Source organism: Epinephelus fuscoguttatus, linkage group LG20 (assembly GCF_011397635.1).
Source record: "Epinephelus fuscoguttatus linkage group LG20, E.fuscoguttatus.final_Chr_v1".
Taxonomy (NCBI): Eukaryota; Metazoa; Chordata; class Actinopteri; order Perciformes; family Serranidae; genus Epinephelus; species Epinephelus fuscoguttatus.
This window is the reverse complement of record NC_064771.1, coordinates 31,879,179-31,899,627: the sequence shown is the minus strand read 5'-3', so window position 1 is coordinate 31,899,627 and position 20,449 is coordinate 31,879,179. Positions and strand designations below refer to the sequence as shown.

At 39.3% G+C, this 20,449-nt stretch overlaps 1 protein-coding gene across 4 annotated transcripts in view; it reads right to left on the bottom strand.

Moving 5' to 3' along the window:
* Positions 1–4,924: 4,924 nt before the first annotated feature.
* ank3b (ankyrin 3b) overlaps positions 4,925–20,449 on the bottom strand; it is a 174,964-nt gene continuing 159,439 nt past the window's right edge. Inside the window, exons 44-51 of one of the 4 annotated variants that reach the window (XM_049564428.1) lie at positions 18,635–18,658; positions 13,472–14,171; positions 13,187–13,379; positions 12,797–12,880; positions 9,613–9,696; positions 9,126–9,332; positions 8,405–8,476; positions 4,925–6,411 (exon numbers count right to left, since the gene is read on the bottom strand). In XM_049564428.1, the coding sequence (XP_049420385.1) occupies positions 8,429–8,476; positions 9,126–9,332; positions 9,613–9,696; positions 12,797–12,880; positions 13,187–13,379; positions 13,472–14,171; positions 18,635–18,658 (1,340 nt within the window). In that variant the 3' untranslated portion in view covers positions 4,925–6,411; positions 8,405–8,428. The remainder of the gene's footprint in view (positions 6,412–8,404; positions 8,477–9,125; positions 9,333–9,612; positions 9,697–12,796; positions 12,881–13,186; positions 13,380–13,471; positions 14,172–18,634; positions 18,659–20,449) is intronic. The other 3 variants (XM_049564429.1, XM_049564430.1, XM_049564431.1) reach the window with 3 other exon arrangements.

Below are 20,449 nucleotides of genomic sequence, written 5' to 3'. Positions count from 1 at the left end.
CGAATTGGCATAAAAACATCATAGTATAGTATGGCACTTGAAATGTACATAAAAATGTCATAGTATAGTATGGCACTCGAAATGTCATAAAAACGTCAGAGTATAGTATGGCACTTGAAATGTCATAAAAACGTTATAGTATGGCGCTCGAATTGGCATAAAAACATCATAGTATAGTATGGCACTTGAAATGTACATAAAAATGTCATAGTATAGTATGGCACTCAAAATGTCATAAAAACATCATAGCATAGTATGGCGCTCGAATTGGCATAAGAACGTCATTGCATAGTATGGCGCTCGAATTGGCGTAAAAACATCATAGTATAGTATGGCGCTCGAATTGGCATAAAAACGTCATAGTATGGCGCTCGAAATGTCCTTAAAACGTCATAGCATAGTATGGCGCTCGATATGTTATAAATATGTCATAGTATAGTATGGCGCTCGAATTGGCATAAAAACATCATAGTATAGTATGGCGCTCGAAATGTCATAAAAACGTCATAGTATAGTATGGTGCTCGAATTGGCATAAAAACATCATAGTATAGTATGGCACTTAAAATGTCCATAAAAATGTCATAGTATAGTATGGCACTTGAAATGTCATAAAAATGTCATAGTATAGTATGGCACTTGAAATGTCATAAAAATGTCATAGTATAGTATGGCACTTAAAATGTCCATAAAAATGTCATAGTATAGTATGGCACTTGAAATGTCATAAAAATGTCATAGTATAGTATGGTGCTCGAATTGGCATAAAAACATCATAGTATAGTATGGCACTTAAAATGTCCATAAAAATGTCATAGTATAGTATGGCACTTAAAATGTCCTAAAAACGTCATAGTATAGTATGGCGCTTGAAATGTCATAAAAACGTCATAGTATAGTATGGTGCTCGAATTGGCATAAAAACATCATAGTATAGTATGGCACTTAAAATGTCCATAAAAATGTCATAGTATAGTATGGCACTTGAAATGTCCATAAAAATGTCATAGTATAGTATGGCACTTGAAATGTCCTAAAAATGTCATAGTATAGTATGGCACTTGAAATGTCATAAAAACGTCATAGTATAGTATGGCACTTGAATTGGCATAAAAACGTCATAGTATAGTATGGCATTTGAATTGGCATAAAAACGTCATACTATAGTGTGGCGCTCAAAATGTCCTAAAAACGTCATAGTATAGTATGGCGCTTGAAATGTCATAAAAACGTCATAGTATAGTATGGTGCTCGAATTGGCATAAAAACATCATAGTATAGTATGGCACTTAAAATGTCCATAAAAATGTCATAGTATAGTATGGCACTTGAAATGTCATAAAAATGTCATAGTATAGTATGGCACTTAAAATGTCCATAAAAATGTCATAGTATAGTATGGCACTTGAAATGTCATAAAAATGTCATAGTATAGTATGGCGCTTGAAATGTCCATAAAAATGTCATAGTATAGTATGGCACTTGAAATGTCCTAAAAATGTCATAGTATAGTATGGCACTTGAAATGTCATAAAAATGTCATAGTATAGTATGGCACTTAAAATGTCCATAAAAATGTCATAGTATAGTATGGCACTTGAAATGTCATAAAAATGTCATAGTATAGTATGGCACTTAAAATGTCCATAAAAATGTCATAGTATAGTATGGCACTTGAAATGTCATAAAAATGTCATAGTATAGTATGGCGCTTGAAATGTCCATAAAAATGTCATAGTATAGTATGGCACTTGAAATGTCCTAAAAATGTCATAGTATAGTATGGCACTTGAATTGGCATAAAAACGTCATAGTATAGTATGGCGCTTGAAATGTCATAAAAATGTCATAGTATAGTATGGCACTTGAAATGTCCTAAAAATGTCATAGTATAGTATGGCACTTGAATTGGCATAAAAACGTCATAGTATAGTATGGCACTTGAAATGTCATAAAAATGTCATAGTATAGTATGGCGCTTGAAATGTCCATAAAAATGTCATAGTATAGTATGGCACTTGAAATGTCCTAAAAATGTCATAGTATAGTATGGCACTTGAAATGTCATAAAAACGTCATAGTATAGTATGGCACTTGAAATGTCATAAAAATGTCATAGTATAGTATGGCACTTGAATTGGCATAAAAACGTCATACTATAGTGTGGCGCTCAAAATGTCCTAAAAACGTCATAGTATAGTATGGCGCTTGAAATGTCATAAAAACGTCATAGTATAGTATGGTGCTCGAATTGGCATAAAAACATCATAGTATAGTATGGCACTTAAAATGTCCATAAAAATGTCATAGTATAGTATGGCACTTGAAATGTCATAAAAATGTCATAGTATAGTATGGCGCTTGAAATGTCCATAAAAATGTCATAGTATAGTATGGCGCTTGAAATGTCCATAAAAACATCATAGTATAGTATGGCGCTTGAAATGTCCATAAAAACATCATAGTATAGTATGGCGCTTGAAATGTCCATAAAAATGTCATAGTATAGTATGGCGCTTGAAATGTCCATAAAAATGTCATAGTATAGTATGGCACTTAAAATGTCCATAAAAATGTCATAGTATAGTATGGCACTTAAAATGTCCATAAAAACATCATAGTATAGTATGGCACTTGAAATGTCATAAAAATGTCATAGTATAGTATGGCGCTTGAAATGTCCATAAAAATGTCATAGTATAGTATGGCACTTGAAATGTCATAAAAATGTCATAGTATAGTATGGCACTTAAAATGTCCATAAAAATGTCATAGTATAGTATGGCACTTGAAATGTCCATAAAAGCGTCATAGTATAGTATGGCGCTCATAATTAACATAAAAACATCATAGTATAGTATGGCACTTGAAATGTCATAAAAATGTCATAGTATAGTATGGCACTTGAAATGTCCATAAAAATGTCATAGTATAGTATGGCGCTTGAAATGTCCATAAAAATGTCATAGTATAGTATGGCACTTGAAATGTCATAAAAATGTCATAGTATAGTATGGCACTTAAAATGTCCATAAAAATGTCATAGTATAGTATGGCACTTGAAATGTCCATAAAAACGTCATAGTATAGTATGGCGCTCGAATTGGCATAAAAACATCATAGTATAGTATGGCACTTGAAATGTCATAAAAATGTCATAGTATAGTATGGCACTTGAAATGTCATAAAAATGTCATAGTATAGTATGGCACTTGAAATGTCCATAAAAACGTCATAGTATAGTATGGCGCTCGAATTGGCATAAAAACATCATAGTATAGTATGGCACTTGAAATGTCATAAAAATGTCATAGTATAGTATGGCGCTCGAATTGGCATAAAAACATCATAGTATAGTATGGCACTCGAAATGTCATAAAAACGTCATAGTATAGTATGGCGCTCGAATTGGCATAAAAACATCATAGTATAGTATGGCGCTTGAAATGTCATAAAAATGTCATAGTATAGTATGGCACTTGAAATGGCATAAAAACGTCATACTATAGTGTGGCGCTCAAAATGTCCTAAAAACGTCATAGTATAGTATGGCACTCAAAATGTCCTTAAAACGTCATAGTATGGCGCTAGAAATGTCCTTAAAACGTCATAGTATAGTATGGCGCTTGAAATGTCCTTAAAACGTCATAGTATAGTATGGCGCACGAAATGTCATAAAACGTCATAGTATAGTATGGCATTTGAATTGGCATAAAAACGTCATACTATGGTGTGGCGCTCAAAATGTCCTAAAAACGTCATAGTATAGTATGGCACTTAAAATGTCCATAAAAATGTCATAGTATAGTATGGCACTCAAAATGTCATAAAAATGTCATAGTATAGTATGGCACTTGAAATGGCATAAAAACGTCATACTATAGTGTGGCGCTCAAAATGTCCTAAAAACGTCATAGTATAGTATGGCACTTAAAATGTCCATAAAAATGTCATAGTATAGTATGGCACTCAAAATGTCATAAAAATGTCATAGTATAGTATGGCACTCAAAATGTCATAAAAATGTCATAGTATAGTATGGCACTCAAAATGTCATAAAAATGTCATAGTATAGTATGGCACTTGAAATGGCATAAAAACGTCATACTATAGTGTGGCGCTCAAAATGTCCTAAAAACGTCATAGTATAGTATGGCACTTAAAATGTCCATAAAAATGTCATAGTATAGTATGGCACTCAAAATGTCATAAAAATGTCATAGTATAGTATGGCACTCAAAATGTCATAAAAATGTCATAGTATAGTATGGCGCTTGAAATGTCATAAAACGTCATAGTATAGTATGGCATTTGAATTGGCATAAAAACGTCATACTATAGTGTGGCGCTCAAAATGTCCTAAAAACGTCATAGTATAGTATGGCACTCAAAATGTCCTTAAAACGTCATAGTATGGCGCTTGAAATGTCCTTAAAACGTCATAGTATAGTATGGCACTCAAAATGTCCTTAAAACGTCATAGTATGGCGCTAGAAATGTCCTTAAAACGTCATAGTATAGTATGGCGCTTGAAATGTCCTTAAAACGTCATAGTATAGTATGGCGCACGAAATGTCCTAAAAACGTCATAGCATGGTATGGCGCTCGAATTGGCATAAAAACGTCATAGCATAGTATGGTGCTCGAATTGGAATAAGAACGTCATAGTATAGTATGGCGCCCGAATTGGAATAAGAACGTCATAGTATAGTATGGCGCTCGAAATGTCCTAAAAACGTCATAGCATGGTATGGCACTCAAAATGGCATAAAAACGATACAGTATGAAATTGAAAAAATGTTTAACAAAATGTCACAGTATGGCAGTATATGAAGATCTGGAAAACATGAGATCTATCTTGATCAAACTACAAAACTGCAAATCACAAGTACAAAAAAGAATTACAAAGACAAAAACTCAGAGACTTTCAGTTTTAACACAATTTATTTTTCTGCTTAAATAATTAGTTGGATCATCCAGTGTAGGCTATGTTGGTTCGTCATACATGTTGGTACCAGATTTATCATCAACAATGGATGCTCAGGGTGGTTTTGTACGAAAAAAGAAAAAAAAAAAGACAAAAAATAAAATTACACACGAACAGAAGATCAGATTTTTCATGTTGTGTGATCAATACTGTGATTTAGCTGTTAATAAAAAGCATTGTATTTGGATAATGGGGCTAAAAATGAGCTTCTCTGTCCTCGTGTAAATACAACCTGTTAAATAAAAGTCATCAAACCGTCAAAATAAAAGTCCCCTTTTTAAAATCACAGCAGACCTGAAAGCTTTAACTTACACTTCTAGTATGCATGATGGGCTTACAGATAGACATTTGTATTTAATGTTTCACACACACGGGGCTGCTAGCAGTTAGGAGAAAACACAATGTGCCGGTCTGCGGGTTACATTCGGGGACACCGTCAGTACCTCCCTGAAGCTTTGCTATCTGGAGTATGTGTGTGTTTTCAGGTTCGTAAAAAATAAAATAAAAACAGTTATAGATGACAGATGGTTGGGTTATTATGAGTGCTCACAAAGACAGAAGTACCATCTCTCTAATTGTATTACAGTGCTTTTGAATTAGGAGGAAAATAAAAAGGAAAGCATTAAAAATAAAGTGACGTCACATGCAGCAAAATATTATTTCTCTGAAGACAAATAATGTTCCACAGACAGAGCGGAAGTAGCTGTTGGCTTTAAAGAAACGTCCTTTGTTTAAAATCAAGCAGTTATTTTTTTCTTCCATTCGTTTCTCATTTACATACAGCTTTTTTTTGTTTCTTTTGATATATTCATTTGGGAAGAGCATGTCAGGTCGCACACTCAAGGCTGCTCAAACAGTGTCGACCTCTCAATACAAATGCACCGACTCTGCAAAGCTTCAACTCAAATCAGTGCATAAACAATCTGTGAAGCTACTGATTTTTTTTTTTTGTATTTTATACAGTGTCATTTATATACAACAAAAATCACCCATTTACTATTATATTTCATTTTTTAAAAAAGAACCACATGGTACACCCCAATACTGTGGGTCCAGGAGGAAAAAATAGACCATATAAGGCGAGTGTCTGAGAGAGAGTGAATCACACGTCTTCTTTATCAGTCAGCGTTTAGTTTTCCTTGTTTGCGCCATCTTTGGTCACAGGCGCCTTTCCTTCATCGAAGATGAGAAAGCTCCAGCTCACGTCCATGCGTGTCCTTTCGGTGTTACTTCCGACAGTGAGTGAGTTTTGGTGACATGCTCATGCGAAATCAAAGAAAAGTAACTTGTTTTGCGTTGTCTTGCTGAAAAAACCATGCGTTGCAAGTGAAAGCTTCAGACACGTTTTGGCCGATTGACGAGGCTTCCAGTCTTGTTTTTCCTCCCAGAATGTGTGTGTGGTGTCGCAGGTGGACGTCAGTGGACCTGGAGGATGAAGGATAACAAACATATTAAAATCTAAAGGTGGTGTGAATATATAAAAAGGTCATAGTATAGCATGTTAAAAAAGACATAGTATAGTACGGGGAAAAAAAGTCATAGTATAGCATGTTGGAAAAAAAAGGTCATAGTATAGTATGTGAAAAAGGTCATAGTATAGCATGTGAAAAAAGTCATAGTATAGCATGTGGGGGGAAAAAAAAGGTCATAGTATAGTATGTGAAAAAAGTCATAGTATAGCATGTGGGAAAAGGTCATAGTATAGCGTGTTGGAAAAAAAAGGTCATAGTATAGTATGTGAAAAAGGTCTTAGTATAGCATGTGAAAAAATGTCATAGTATAGCATGTGACAAAAGTCATAGTATAGCATGTTGGAAAAAAAGGTCATAGTATAGCATGTGAAAAAAGTCATAGTATAGCATGTTGGAAAAAAAGGTCATAGTATAGTATGTGAAAAAAGTCATAGTATAGCATGTTGGAAAAAAAGGTCATAGTATAGTATGTGAAAAAAAGCATGTTGGAAAAAAAGGTCATAGTATAGTATGTGAAAAAAGTCATAGTATAGCATGTTGGAAAAAAAGGTCATAGTATAGTATGTGAAAAAAAGCATGTTGGAAAAAAAGGTCATAGTATAGTATGTGAAAAAAGTCATAGTATAGCATGTTGGAAAAAAAGGTCATAGTATAGTATGTGAAAAAAAGTCATAGTATAGCATGTTGGGAAAAAAAAGGTCATAGTATAGTATGTGAAAAAGGTCATAGTATAGCATGTGAAAAAAGTCATAGTATAGCATGTGGGGGAAAAAAAAGGTCATAGTATAGTATGTGAAAAAAGTCATAGTATAGCATGTGGGAAAAGTTCATAGTATAGCGTGTTGGAAAAAAAAGGTCATAGTATAGTATGTGAAAAAGGTCTTAGTATAGCATGTGACAAAAGTCATAGTATAGCATGTTGGAAAAAAAGGTCATAGTATAGCATGTGAAAAAAGTCATAGTCACAGTGAAAAAGGTCTTAGTATAGCATGTGAAAAAAGGTCATAGTATAGCATGTTGGAAAAAAAGGTCATAGTATAGCATGTGAAAAAAGGTCATAGTATAGCATGTTGGAAAAAAAGGTCATAGTATAGCATGTGAAAAAAGTCATAGTATAGCATGTTGGAAAAAAAGGTCTTAGTATAGCATGTGAAAAAAGTCATAGTCACAGTGAAAAAGGTCTTAGTATAGCATGTGAAAAAAGGTCATAGTATAGCATGTGAAAAAAGTCATAGTATAGCATGTTGGAAAAAAAGGTCATAGTATAGTATGTGAAAAAGGTCATAGTATAGCATGTGGGGGATAAAAGGTCATAGTATAGTATGTGAAAAAAGATCATAGTATAGCATGTGGGGGAAAAAAAGGTCATAGTATAGTATGTGAAAAAAAGTCATAGTATAGCATGTGAAAAAAGTCGTATAGCATGTGGGGGAAAAAAGGTCATAGTATAGTATGTGAAAAAAGTTATAGTATAGCATGTGGGGAAAAAAGGTCATAGTATAGCATGTGGGGAAAAAAGGTCATAGTATAGCATGTGGGGGAAAAAAAAGTCATAGTATAGCATGTGGGGGAAAAAGGTCATAGTATAGCATGTGGGGAAAAAGTCATAGTATAGCATGTGGAGAAAAAAGGTCATAGTATAGTATGTGAAAAAAGGTCATAGTATAGCATGTGAAAAAAGTCATAGTATAGCATGTGGGGAAAAAAGGTCATAGTATAGCATGTGGGGGAAAAAGGTCATAGTATAGTATGTGAAAAAAGGTCATAGTATAGCATGTGAAAAAAGTCATAGTATAGCATGTGGGGGAAAAAAGGTCATAGTATAGCATGTGAAAAAAGTCATAGTATAGTATGTGAAAAAAAGGTCATAGTATAGTATGTGAAAAAAAGGTCATAGTATACTTTATGAATGGATAATTGTCAAAGTGAAGTTGTTAGCCTCTTACCTGGTTTAATTGAGAGCTCTACTGTTATGACTGACTCTTCTTCCCTTGTTTCTTGTTGGCACTGTCTCCAGGCTTGGCAGGGGAAGAATGAGGAATGAGGTTCGTCAAAAGAGAGGAAAACAAACAGAAAACAAAGTAAGCGTTGTGTTCAGGCTAAATTTGCCCTGTGTGTGTTAATGAAGCACAGATGAGCTCAACTACTGTCGAGCGGATCGCAGGCAGCGTGCTGCAAGAGAGATGAGTTCAAGGAGAGAAAAGAGATGTTAAAATCTGAAATTACACACATGCCTTAATACATGTTAAAAGAGAGAAAAAACAATCACTTTTCTATATTAGTTCAAACATGTTATATTAGTAGATCTCACAGCCAGTCAACGAGCCAGGATTGTTGTACGACTGTTGGACTACTGATACACTGCAGCACAGAGGAAACACACAGCACAACACAACCACTGCAAACTGTATTTAAACGGGCCATCTGAATGACCCTGCTGCTCTGTCACACAGCACGTAGCATGACCGCAAACAGCTTAGATTAATCAGCTGGTGCACAAAGTTTCAGCTACATCCTTCACCACTATGCTACTTCAGCTCTTCATTGAGACTGATTCTGTCACATCACTCTGTGACCTGTGATCTGTTTAGTGTTTGCAAACAATCACAGCGTCATGCAGGTGTGAGTGAACCACAGTTGCTCAGGTGCCTGGTTTTAAACGCCAACCTCAGATTTTCCTCCAGACTTCTCAGCCTTTTGACCCTGTCGGGAGCGCTTCCCCCTCTTCTTGCCCTTCCCCCCTGTGGCTCCTGCTGTCGCTACACCACTACCACCAGCACCAGCACCAGCACCAGCTTCTTCTGTTAGAGTGTCGCCTTCACTCTCCCTCCTTTCGTCCGTGTTGTACACACGGCGCACCACCTTTCTGATCACCTGTAGGAGGCAGAAGCATGTCAGCGGGAGGAGGTGGAGGAGGGAGGCAGGAGAGGATTTTGTGAGGAGAAATAATGGAAAGGAAGATGAGGAGGTGTGTGTATCTGTGTATATAATGCTGTGTGATACAGCCTTTGTTTCTGTGTCATAGTGACACTGGTTTATTTCAATACGCTCTCCTCTCTCCATGTGATGTGTGACTGGGTTACTGGTGTGTATATTTGTGTGTGAGGTGAGGGTAAAGAGGTGCCAGGTGATGGAGGCGGGTGAGGATGGTTACTTTTCTGGTGACCAGATTCCCGTCTTCATCTGTGAACTGCTCCTCCGTCACAGACTCTCCAGGAATGTTTTTGGCCTCCTCTCCCTGAGGTGAAGGGTGGATGAAGGAGTGAGATGGGAAGGATGGAGGGATAGAGATACAGGTTGGGAGGAGATTTGAGAAGTTATCAATTAAACTGTTATTCATCTGGTTATTTAGAGTATGGATAATATCGACAGACTGCTTGCCTGCAACAGCTGATGGGTTTCCTACTGTTAAAATCAAGAATAAAGATTTGAGAACTGCAGAATTTGTCATGATTCAAGTTCTTTACGGTTTTCATAAAAAAATTAATTATTGCAGATTCTCAGATAGATAAAAACATAAACTAAAACTGAAGTTCTTAACAGTGTTAGTCTTTGATGCATAAAACCTGCTCTTCGGCAGGGTAAGACTGAGGAAACCCAACTGATGCTGGTGCATTACACAGGCTGTCTCCATGTTAACATGTCTCTAACATACACACTTCAAAACACACGCCTGCAGTAGCAGACGCACGATGATACCAAAGCTATAATTCATTGTTTTACATGTTTGCATGTATGTTATTATACTGTAAAAGCATGTCAATCACTGCAGAACTAAAATAACAAAAGGCAAAGAAAGCTCCAAACTTTTGGTTACATACTCAAAAAAGATGTTTTCTAAACCCACAGTATGTCATGCTCAGGAAGAATTTCCTCATTCAACAATAAAATCTGCCCACATGTATCACACTGTCAGCCTAACTGAGGCTCCATTTACACAGAGACAGATCACCTGTTTTTTTAAGAGCTGGAATGATTAGTTAATCGGCATAAAATTATTCAGCAACAGTTGATAATTGGTTAGTCATTCTCTACAAAAAAAATCTGTTTCCAGCTTAACTGTGGATATTACCTGGTTTCATTAGCTATCTTAATTGTAAACTGAAAATCTTTGGACTGTTCGTCAGACAAAATGAGACATAAAATCTGTTTCCTGACATTTTATAGACCAAATTATTGAAGACAATAATCATCAGATTAACTGACGAAATTAAAATAACTGTTAAAAGCTTCAGTGTCTCACTGGAGGACATCTGATCAGACACACTGTCAAGCATCAGAAGAGGGTTTAAAATACCTTTACAGATTTCTGCTCCTGTGGAAATCCAGCCTCAGAATTATAAATAGTATGACACTCTGTATATGAGCCAAACACACAGCACAACCAACAGTCAGCCAACCAGGAAGCAACGGCAAACACCATACAGCACGGCTGTGGTGTATTGGCTCACACCAACGAGCAGTGAGTAGCACTTCATGCTGTAGCAGGGCTACAAATCCAAACACGCTGTCCCTCACACACACACAATTACTGTCTGTCACACACACTGTCTATCCAACTACAGTCAATCCAAATGCAGCACGATTTCTGACCAAATCTGTAGAACATTTTCAGAAGAATAAGTCGGTTAAATCAGGAAAACAGTCAGTGGCTCTAATTCTCCTTTAGGTGCCATTAAAAAAATGCAAAAGAAAAAAGCACAATATAATTAAAATACCTCTAATTATTACTACATTGTTTTGCTGAAAAAATTCTGATATTTTACATTTTTTCCTGTAGATTTTTTTTTAGAAATGTTACTGATAAACGTCAGCTATTTTACTAGTATTTTTGGAAAAATGTTTTGGACCAAAACATATCACCAATATTTTCTAGGGTTGTATTTGATATTCGCTTTTTTATTTACTTTTTTTTTTTTTTTTTTTTTTTTTTTACACATTTTTTTTTGGTGCTAAATGTAGTCTTTTTGTTGTTGGTAAATGTAGGTTATCAATAAAAATCAAAACTTTTAAATCGCATTGTTAAAAATGTGAAAATATAGTATATCCTAACAACGGATCTTGTGCGCACGGCACACTTGAGCGCATCCATCTGTGGATCAATACCAAGTTTTACCATTTCATCACTATTCCCTCTAACTTGTAGCTGTTTTTTCGTTATCTTTTGAATTTAATATGAATTATGGAACCGTTTTTGTCAACGTTTGTTTCCCCCGTTTTGTACAATAAATTATTGTTTAAAGTTTCAACAAGTTTCTTTTGGAGTGCGTGACACAAGTGTGTTTTGAAAATGGCCGCGGACTGTCACCTGCTCAACGCATCAGTACATTTGGATGCCATGACAGTAATAGCCAAAAATGTCAAAATATCATTTACAGACCGATTTAACAGACGATCACTGCTGCCCGACCCGCAGGTCCATTTGCGGGTCCCGCGGGTTACGGGTCGACCCGCGCATCACTACTCAGCTCAGTCTATAAGGCTGTACACACAACAGTAAGGCTATAGACATTATATTCTATTCAGGTCGGCAGAACTAGCAGCACATCGGCTCTACAGTGCACGGCACTGCTGATTAACCATTTTATTGCAGCACTGAGTGTCTGCCAGCAACCAATTACTTGCAGAGGCTTTCTACAACTTGTTTCAACGGTTCCGAGTTAATCAGAAGACAAATTAAACAGGATGACTAGCCAATGTGAAAATCAAAAGAAATCATAGAATAATGTACTGAAGGAGACTGTTGTGCCATCACATGTTTTTGTGGTTTGAGAGCAAAGATCCAGTCGCCGCCGTGCAAAACTCCGCAATACAATTAGGTCCAAAAAAACCCCAGAGTCCACCGCCGCCCTTCTGTGTTTGTTTCTTGTTCTTGCTGCTTTCTGTCAGTGTGTACTCTGATAAAATACCCCATTATTCTGAACCTGCCTTTTACATAGACATCCTTCCCCCTCTTTGTTAATATTGGGCCTGACTTTCGGCTCATCTGTACTTTTGTCCCTTTTTTGTCCTTGTCATGTCCCTTTGACAATATACTGGCTGTTATTTGGGCTTCTTGATACAAAAGAAAAAGCTGTTGGATGGAAGTCAACTTCAAGATACACTCTATCACTTTGTTTTACTTACAAACACTAAAGCAGCACACAAACCGTCACTCTCCTACTTTCACTCTACAAAACACACACAGGCTGTCAAATGCACACCAGCACAGCAAATAACTTCTGTTCACAATCTTTCTATCTCCATGACGGACTCTTCTTCACACACTTTAGCTCTGTCTCAAAGCTTTATGCAAGTTCACTCGGCCTCGAGCTGTCCACACACCAGGCCTTACAAACCTTGAGTATGACTCGTCTGCGGTACACCCTGGTGGTAACAGTGGTCTCCCCATCGGAGCCGGACTCGTCAGCTCTAACACTCCCCTGACGAAGGCAGCCCAGCAGCAGTGTAACATTAATCACCCCAGTGTGTGCATGTGTTTTGAATTTATGACTTTGTGGGATCATTTAAATGGTCAGCATGAGGTTAAAATGAAATATTGGACCAACTGTAAACATTTTAAACCCAATAAAACACATTTGACTTCTCAACGGCCCACAGACACCACAGTGTGTGTGTGTGTGTGTGTGTGTGTGTGTGTGTGTGTGTGCATAAATTCAAGAAAACATAAACAACTAAATGAATATAAAGTTGTCAGTTGATACCCTGTGTGGAGGAGCGACTCTCACCTGGACTTTGTGCTGGGACCTGTCAACTCCCTCCTCCTGACCTCTGCTTGGTCCTGCTGTGCTGCTGTCCTCCTGAGATCCCTTCCTCTTGGCCTCACTTTCCCTTTCTTCCCTGGCTGTGTCGATGTGAGCTCCGTTCTGTTTGTCACTCAGAGGCGGGGGCTGCTCCAACGAATCAACCAGACTGTCGGGGCTGTGGGAGTTAAATATGGTGATCACAAAACCACTAGACTGACAGAAAACCCCCGTGTGTGAATATGTAAACAGAATAAAAGCAGTTCCTACCTGCCCTCCTTGATGCCGGAGCTTTGGCCAGGGGCTGCCGAGTCTACGCTTGCGCCAGACGTCTCACTTCTCCAGCCTGGAACTGAACACACGTCTTTTTCTGCTTGCTGCAGTTGTTCGAGGATAGCATTCATCCGCTCCTCTGTCATCTCCTCATCCTCCAAGCCTCCCTCCTGCTTTATATCCTCCAGCAGACTCTGCAGCCTCTCTGGGGTCATCTCCTCCTCTTCTTCTTCCTGCTTTCCATTTCCATGACCAGCATCTGAGGCAGCTGTCTCTCCCTGACGCTCCAAAACAACGCCTTGCCCTGCCTTCAGTTCCTTCTCTACAGCCTCAGCATGCCCGTCTGTTCCCTTTCCTGATACTGCCCTTCTGTCATTATCCGGCCTCTCATAATAAACCAGACCTGTCTTTTCTTCCTTTGCTCTTTCTCCGGCAGTCAAAGCTGTGTCTTCGGCCCCGACGATGGGGGGCTGCATGGCATTGGATGTGGGGCCTGGGGCGACAGTGATGGGCTCGCTGCTGGAGGTACTGGTGGTCTGAGTGAGAGAGAGGTCGCTAGGTCTAGTAAGCGTGGTCTTGCTAGGGGATTCTGCGCTAGCATCGCCCTCGCTAAAGAAGTCGTCTGAGCGCAGCGGGGTGGGGGGCTCGTAGTTCAGGTCTGAGGGGGTTTGCAGCTCCAGATCTATATTGTGGTATCCTGGGTGGATGGCAGGAGTAAAGGATTAGAGGGTGAGGGGATCGACGAGGGAAGGGGAGACAAAAAACAAGGGAGGAAAGGAGGGAGGGATAGAGGGGGTAGAGTGATGGAGGTGATGAAATGAGAAACACTTGTAACATCTAAGGGTAGTATTTGTTCAAAAGTCACACAAGTGTAACCCAGATACAGTTTAAAGCTGCATTAACTTTTTTGGCCACTTGGGGGCAGTAGAGCAAGCTGTAAACACAACTCTGACACATTATCAATTATAAAGCTGGTATGGTGAACTTGCTAGCAAACAGTTGCCTATTTAAACATCAAGCAAACACAGAGTAACTTCAGCATTTATTTGGAGTCGTATTTGTGTCAACCCAATGAATCCAAGTCCGATATTCACTCATCTTGTAGCTCTGTCGTTGGTGTCTACCAGCTAGAGATATCAGCCTCTTTAGCTGCAAAATGCTCCACTATGTCCACCAGCTGGTTGCTAGCTTTGTCTGCTTGTCATTTGGTGCTGGGCAGCACTTTTTTTAAAGCTCTGTTTTGGTCTCCACCGACTCCTGAGAAGCAACTAGATATTTGATTCTTTACCTACTACTAGCTAACTTTATTTGCCCTCTGTTTGGTGCTGGGTAGGAGCATACAGCAGGTCTGTCAGTGCTTTTTCAATGAGAACAGCTCCCTCGTGTTGACTGGAAACTAAGCTGCCGCCCCAAAAAACCAAGAGCTTTAAGTGTCTTGTGAAGCTCTGCTGATCCGGCGTTTACTGAAGTGTGGGGTGATCACTCTGTGGACAGCCAGAAAACACCCGGTGAACATAGTGACGCATTTAGAAGCTAAATAGAGATATTTCCCTCAGGAGTGGGTGGAGACCAAAAACAGAGCTAAAAGAAGAGTGAACATTGGACATACATGAGCCATGTGTTCAGAAACACCACTCCAAATGAACACTATGTTGCCTCATATTTGCTAGATGTGTAAAAATATGCTGCTCTTTGGTAATGTGTTTGCCATGTCATCAGATTTGTTGTATTTACAGCTTGTTCTACTGCCCAAGTGGCCAAAAAAAGAATTAATGCTGCTTTGAGGGAATACTTCACCCTGCAAATGACTCATTTGTATTTCCAGTACTAAAAATGAAACTTTGCTCTCCTCAAAGCCAGACTCCATTGACGAAAACAGTAATTTTACCTCACTGAACACGGGAGCTGTTGGTCTACTGCTGCCTCGATCAGTTTGTTATTGTGTGACTTTGTGAATCCAAATTACCTTTAAACACCAAAGTCACACAGAAACACAAGCAAACTAAATAACTGAGGCAGTGGTAGACCAGCAGCTCCTGTGTTCAGCGTAGTAAAAGTACTCTTTTTTGCCAATGGAATCTGGCTTTGAAGAGAGCACAGATAGATTTCACCTTCCGTTCAGTTCCCTGTCAGACAGGGCTGTGTTTGGGACATATGTGGATAAATGAGACTTGGATTATATTGCATGAATTCTGAGAGAGTTTGTAAATGGATGTTTTGATATAGTTTTGCTGTTGTTCAATTCATCAATAAGTTTCTCTGTTTTTTTTAAATTCTTCGTTTAGTATGGAAGCAAGCGAGAAAAGCAAAGTTTTCCTTACAGGTTCATCGTAACACAGGGTGAGTAAGGACATACAAATGATTGTTTGCGGGGTGAGGTATTCCTTTAAGGATTTCCCTTCTTCAATGAACATGTGGGAACTCCTGTGTGACTTCTGGACCAGCGCTACAGAGCAGACACATGATCAGATCACAGGATGGAAACAGAGAAACCAAAGTACCAAAGACAGAATATAAAAGATAAAGATACTCAACATATCCTGTATTTGTATGAATTTAAATGAACTTTTAGTCACACTAATGTCACAAAGTTCCTCAGGAACTGTTGTATATTCAAACTGGCATTTAAGTCAGTCAAGCCCTTTTTTTTTTAAAAAAAAGCACTTCAAACATACTCTGACTTCAGCTCATTGTCTCGATAATTACGTTAATGTTTATGTTTGAGTGTAAGCAATAGCCTTAGTAGAATTCAGGTAGGTTAGTTGTGTTGATTTCAACAGAAGGCAGAGAGGAGCAGAACAAACAGGCATCTAAATGTAAACTTCAGGAACAGAACGATCCCGCCTGAAGTAAGAGGGGACGCCAGGAGGGAGGGGAGAGGGTGGAGGGGAGGTGGGAGGTGGAGAAGGAGAAGGAGAGTGATGATTCAGGGGAGGAGAAGGGGAACAATGAGGTGGAGGAGAAGGAAGGGGAGAGGATGAAATGGACGAAAAGGGAAGAGTGGGAGGAAGTGGAGGAGGAGACGAGGCACATTTTAAAGAGGGAGAAGGGGGAGGAGAGGGGAAAGGAGGAGAAAGGGGGATATAAACAGGAGTGGGTGGAAGGGAAGGAGGAGATGGAAAGGTGGGAGAGGAAGTAGCAGAGGTGGGGAGGGAGGTGCAAGCAGGAGGAGGAGTGGGAAGAGGGGGAGAGGATTGAACAGGTCGAGGAGGGTGAAGAGCAAGAGGAGAAATGGATGAAGCAAGAGGAGATGAGGGGAGACAGAGAGGAGAGGGAGGAAGGTGACGAGGAATACACGGAGGAGGAGAGAAGAAGGAGCAGCTGAAAGGGCTCCGGGGGGAGGAGGGGAGAGGTGGGGAGTAAGACAGAGCGAAGAAGTGAGGGAGAACAGGAGCGACAGGCAGGACGTAAACAGGAGGTGTGGACGGAGGAGATGGGAAGTAAAAGACAGAGGAGGGAGTAGGGACGGCAGGAGGGGACGGGAAAGAGAAAGAGGTGATTTGACTGGGATGAAAGGAAGGAGAGGAAGAGGTAGATGAGGCAGGAGGAGTAGGGAGAGGAGTGACAAGTGGAGGCGTTTGAGGACACGGGGGGAGCGTAGGAGACCTAAGAAGTTTGGGAGCTATTAGAATTATCACACATCACAGAAGAGACAAAACAAAGACAACAGTTAGACACAGATGTGGATGAAAAGACACAGCACAGAAAACAGATTAATGCACAGACAGTGAAGTGAATGTGTGATTGATGAAGACTGAACGTTTTAGAAGCTGCAGAAGCAAAGATCTTGCACACCAGAATGATGGGGTTGCTTATCTCACAGCTGATAAGCAAGAATAAGCTTCTTAGTGATTAGCAGCAGCGTGTTTTTAAACAGTAGAGCGAAAACAAGGAGGCAAAATTCACATTCTGGCTTTGTCCTTCATGAGGACGGGATTTTGGATCTCAGAAGTCTGGAGTTTCTTGAGCGAAGAACTAAGAAGAAGCAGGATGGGAAGTGGGAACGCTAAAAGGCCGGGTCATAGCCAGGATTTTATAAATACTGAGGTCTTAGGAACAAACTTCCCCAGAACAATCCCACACTCTCTCAAGACATTTTTGGCAAGCCTAAAAAAGCCGCTGTGTCCCAATTCCATACAACATACTAATTATTTACAGTACATACTATACATCATGTATTTTGTACTACATGTCATGAGAACATTTGATTCAGCCGTCAAACTGCATTTCTGGAATGTCACTGCTAACTAAAGTAATATGTCTTCCTAGATATCAAATATTTTTTGTCTTCCAAGATTTTTTTTTTTTTTTACTGTGTCACCTTAATTTATTCACTTTTTTGCAGCTTTACAGAGCTCCTATATCCACTTTTACACAGCCTGATCAAGCCAAGAATGTTGTGCTGTTATTCCACCTTGCTTTTAACTGAATGGGGGACAAAGCTGTTCTGCCTTTAAGCCAACAGCGGAAGTAGTAGCAGAGCTGAATTGACATCTATGTAAACAGTGTGAGCCAGCAGGATGGGACAGGGGTGACGTTTTGATGTGGAGTTATATGTGTAACACACTGCCAGCTGATTTAAAAGCAGGTGGTGGCAGTTAGCAGCTAACTCAACAAAGAAAAACAGCAACCAGAAATGTCCGCATACTGGGGAGACAGTGAGGTCCAGGGCAGGAATGTTGTGCTGTTATTCCGCCTTGGTGTTCTTTAGAAAAGGCACAATCATGGATTGGGGGGACAAAGCTGTTGGCTGGAGGTAGTGGCAGAGCCAAACTGACGTCCATGTAAACAGTGCGAGCCAGCAGAATGGGGCATGGGTGACGTTTTGATGTGGAGTTATATGTGCGACACACTGCCAGGAGATTTAAAAGCAGGTGGTGCCAGTTAGCGGCTAACTCAACAAAGAAAAACAGCAACCAGAAATGTCAGCATACTGGGGAGACAGTGAGGTCCAGGGCAGGAATGTTGTGCTGTTATTCGACGTCCGAGTAAACAGTGTGAGCCGGCAGGAGGGGACAGGGGTGACGTTTTGATGAGGAGTTGTATGTGTTATATATATATAGAGGAGTTAATAGCAGTTAGCAGTTAACTCGACAAAAAACAAGAGCAAGCAAAAATGTCCGCAAATTGGAAAGACAGTGAGGTCTGGGAGCTTCTTACCCTCAAAGCCGAGGAGATCAGCCACTGTATCACAGGGATGAGAAATGATTGTTATCGTCATGTTACGCCAATTCTATTGTTTACAAAGCGCTATCCGACATGTATGTTGAATGTCACACTCGAGGCCGATTCTGCTGTGTTACACATAACAACCGCCATGCCTCTTGCTGCTGCAACGTTGGCATGATATCCAAAATTACACAGTGGGACAGAATGATGTCAGTGCTGCTGATTTTGTGTAAAGAAGCAAAGCCAGCGTAATGAAGGGTCTGCATTGGGTTGGTATTGTGGCATCTCTGTGTAAAAAGGTACAGTCACCAATCAGTCAGTACACCGATCGATTAGTGTAAAGAACTGAATTTCCACTTTCAAATCCCGTCTGAAAACACACCTTTTCAAGCTGCCATATTTGGTCTGATTTAATGGTGACACACATATTGAGACTTGCACTGATAATGATTTTATACCTGTTATTTATAACTACGATTTTTTTTATCTAGTCATTTTATTAACTTGAATTGTATATTACAGAATTGTTTGAATTTATGATCTATGGATACCCTGCTGCTTGTTGTTTTTTTTGTTTATTTTAAACTGTGTCTTGTAAGGTGTAAATAAAATGCACAATTATTGTTGTTATTATTATTATTATTATTATTATTAATTGCCTCAATGTCAAAGCAGTGCAACTGTAGTACTCCTAACAACCTACAAACTCAAAAATTTGTATGGAATCTCTTTGATTTATTTTATAGGATTATTTTAAGCTGTGTCAAATTAAACCTGATTCAGCCCTTAAACACATGTATAACTTGTATAATCTAAGAATAGAAACTCCTCTTCAGGTCATTAAAACCCCACATTCCCAGAAATAATACTGACATGACCTTGATGTCCTTATCAAAGTTACAGTTAGTGCTGCTAGTTAGCTGCAGATGTCATCCAGTTAGTGCAGAGGAAGGCAGGAGAGGCTAAAGGTTCCTACTACCCTACACAACTTGTGGACAGTTGTCGGTGCTGACAGGGGGCGCTGTTGTACTTCCAGTCTTACTCTAGTCAGCCTGAGCTCAGGGAAGTTAGCAAAAGGTAGCCACTGGTGGAAATAAGCTGGTTAGTGGTGCTTAGCGCTGACAAAGGAATTTGCTGAAGGAGTTAGTCGCTCAGAAGCAGGAGGAGAGGAGAGAGGAGTAGGAGGAGGTGGGCAGTCTGCTGGTCTCAAAGCAGGAGAAGCTACAGTGGAGCGTAGAGGCTGGGAGGCTCGGAGGAACCAGGAGATGACAGGTACAGTACAGCTAACAGCAGTGACACAGAAGCATTATTATACACTGGACACTTTGGAAAAAGGTGTTTCATTTTCAACCCATCTGTGAGCGTCATCTGAGACAGAGCACATCCATCCATCAAACTGTGCTCTGCCAAAAAACACTCGTGCATCATGTGTTGAAAAGGCTCCACCCGTTTGAAGAGTGTTAGAAGTGTATTATTGCTGTGAGCCAACAACATCAGAGCAGCAGCCCGTCACACAAAGCCATAGCCATGCATTTTGTTTTTCATCAGTTACATGTCAGTTTCATTTTAAATCATCTTTACAAAAAGATTCAGTTATTGAAACAATCGTGACACTGATCTCTGTGTTAAGATGACTTTCAGAAACCTAATTAGACAGATTGGCAATGAGGTCCATTTCAGAAGTCCGTCTCAAAAATTCCTGACTTACACTGGCTACCGGGTTCATCCCCTGATTGAGGAAAATAATTAGATTTTTCAGGGGCTCTTAACTTCGTTGTTTTCTTGATGAATAAAGGAACAATAATG